Source organism: Pterocles gutturalis, unplaced genomic scaffold (assembly GCF_000699245.1).
Source record: "Pterocles gutturalis isolate BGI_N339 unplaced genomic scaffold, ASM69924v1 scaffold13416, whole genome shotgun sequence".
In the NCBI taxonomy this organism is placed as follows: domain Eukaryota; kingdom Metazoa; phylum Chordata; class Aves; order Pterocliformes; family Pteroclidae; genus Pterocles; species Pterocles gutturalis.
In genome coordinates, this window is record NW_010100533.1 from 367 (window position 1) to 2,757 (window position 2,391).

The following is a 2,391-nucleotide window of genomic DNA, read 5'->3' on the forward strand; positions in this document are numbered from 1 at the left end:
TTCCCGCGGGAGCCACGAGCGCGGCGTGTCCCAGCGGCTCCCGACAGCGGAAATCATCCGGCGGCTCATTGAATTCTCGGGGTGAAACATCGCCGCCGGCGGCTCCGCTGACACCCCGGGCTGATGTGACACAAGGAACAGCCCCGACTGTCCCCCAGAACGAGCCACAACGATGCTGCCAGCCCCCAAAAAACAGCGGGTGCTTCCGCAAGAGCTTGTCTTGAAGATTTGAGATTAAAAATTGGGGAAAAACACCCCATGGGGCACTGGGGTGGTTAAAAACTGTTAAAAATCGGGGTGTGAGGATGGAATGAGGAATTATTGGGGATTTCTGGGTGTTAAATGCCCCCATAAACCCTGAAACACGTCGGGTGCGTCCATGAGAGCTCGGTTTTAGGATCTGAGATAAAAAACGAGGGAAAAAACACCCCACAGGGCACTGGGGTGGTTAAAGTTTGTTGAAAATCTGGGTGTGAGGATTGAACGAGAAATTATTGGGGTTTTCTGGGTGTTAAATGCCCCCATAAACCCTGAAACACGTCGGGTGCGTCCATGAGAGCTCGGTTTTAGGATCTGAAATAAAAAACGAGGGAAAAAACACCCCACAGGGCACTGGGGTGGTTAAAGTTTGTTGAAAATCTGGGTGTGAGGATTGAACGAGAAATTATTGGGGTTTTCTGGGTGTTAAATGCCCCCATAAACCCTGAAACCCGTCAGAAGGTGCTTCCAGGAGAGCTCAGTTTTAAGATTTGAGATGAAAAATTTGGGGAAAAACACCCCATGGGGCACTGGGATGGTTAAAAACTTAAAAATCAGGGTGTGAGGATGGAATGAGGAATTGTTGGGGCTTTTTGGGTGTTAAATGCCCCCATAAACCCTGAAACACGTCGGGTGCGTCCACGAGAGCTCAGTTTTAGGATTTGAGATGAAAAACAGGGGAAAAAACACCCCATGGGGCACTGGGATGGTTAAAAACTGTTAAAAATCGGAGTGTGAGGATGGAATGAGGAATTATTGGGGATTTCTGGGGGTTAAACCCCCCTGTAAGCCCCCCAGAAAACCAGCAGGCACTTCCAGAGGAGCTCTTTTTAAAAATTTGAGATCAAAAAATGGGGGGAGAACACCCCACAGGGCATTTGGATAATTAAAGATCATTGAAAATCTGGGTGTGAGGATTGAACGAGGAATCATTGGGGTTTTCTGGGGGTTAAACGCCCCCGTAAGCCCCAAAAACCAGTGTGTGCTTCCAGGGGAGCTCGTTTTTAAGATCTGAGGTGCAAAATAGGACGAAAAAATACCCCCCAGGGCACTAGGATAATTAAAAATCATTTAAAATCGGGGTGTGAGGATTAAACGAGGAATTATTGGGGTTTTCTGGGGGTTAACCCCCCAACGGTCGGGCTTAACAGGACACGACGGTGCTGAGAACACCCCAGTTTGTCCTACAGGCTTCAGGTTTTTTTTTTTCTCGGCTGGAAAACGGGGAAAATCGTGGGGACACGCACCCTGGAGGAGGACCCCGGCGTCGGCGACGGTCCTGCGCTGCCCTTTCCAGAGGTGGTAGAGCCGCAGAAAAGCCGCGGCGTAGACGTCGTTCAGCACGGCCACGACCTGCTGCCGGCGGGTGGACACCCCGGCAAGGGCGGGGAAGTTGCACTCCCTGGAACGGGCGGAAAAGGGGCTCAGCCCCCAGGGAGGGACCTCAACCCAGCGGGAAACCCCCATAAATGAGGGGCAAACCCCCCCCAGCCTGGCTACGGAGCTGTCAGCCGCTCCGGGTCTCACCTGGAGAGACGATCCTCCCTCAGCGCCTGCAGGACGATGCGGGTGATGTTGATGGACATGATGCAAAAGGGGAAATTCTGCAGGAGAAGAAGTGTTATCGCGGCGCGGAGGGGAAAACTGCCACTCAGAGGGGGAAAATCGCAGCTCGGACGGGGAAAAATCCAGCTTGGATGGGGAAAATCGTGGCTCGGAGGGGGAAAAGAGCGGCTCGGACAGGGAGAATTGCCACTCAAAGGGGGAAAATCCCGGCTCAGACAAAGAAAAATCCCGCCTCGGAGGGGGAAAATCGTGCCTCAGAGGGGGAAAAATCCAGCTCGGATGGGGAAAATCACCGCTTGGAGGGGGAAATCGCCGCTCGGAGGGGGAAAAATCCAGCTCGGAGGGGGAAAATCGCCACTGGGACGGGGAAAATCGCTGCTTGGAGGGGGAAAATCGCGCCTTGGAGGGGGAAAATTGCCACTTGGAGGAGGGAAAATTGCCGCTCGGAGGGGGGAAATCACGCCTCGGAGGGGGGAAATTGCCGCTCGGAGGAGGGAACATTGCCGCTCGGAGGGGGGAACATCGCCGCTCGGAGGGGGGAAAATTGTGCCTTGGAGGGGGAGAATT

The 2,391-nt window shown here is 53.6% G+C and overlaps 1 protein-coding gene across 1 annotated transcript in view; it reads right to left on the reverse strand.

The window, feature by feature from the left end:
* ELMOD3 (ELMO/CED-12 domain containing 3) overlaps positions 1-2,391 on the reverse strand; it is a gene marked incomplete at both ends in the record, with an annotated part of 5,061 nt that overhangs the window by 358 nt on the left and 2,312 nt on the right. Inside the window, 2 exons of the mRNA XM_010080233.1 lie at positions 1,506-1,660; positions 1,786-1,862. Coding sequence (XP_010078535.1) covers positions 1,506-1,660; positions 1,786-1,862 — 232 coding nt within the window. The remainder of the gene's footprint in view (positions 1-1,505; positions 1,661-1,785; positions 1,863-2,391) is intronic.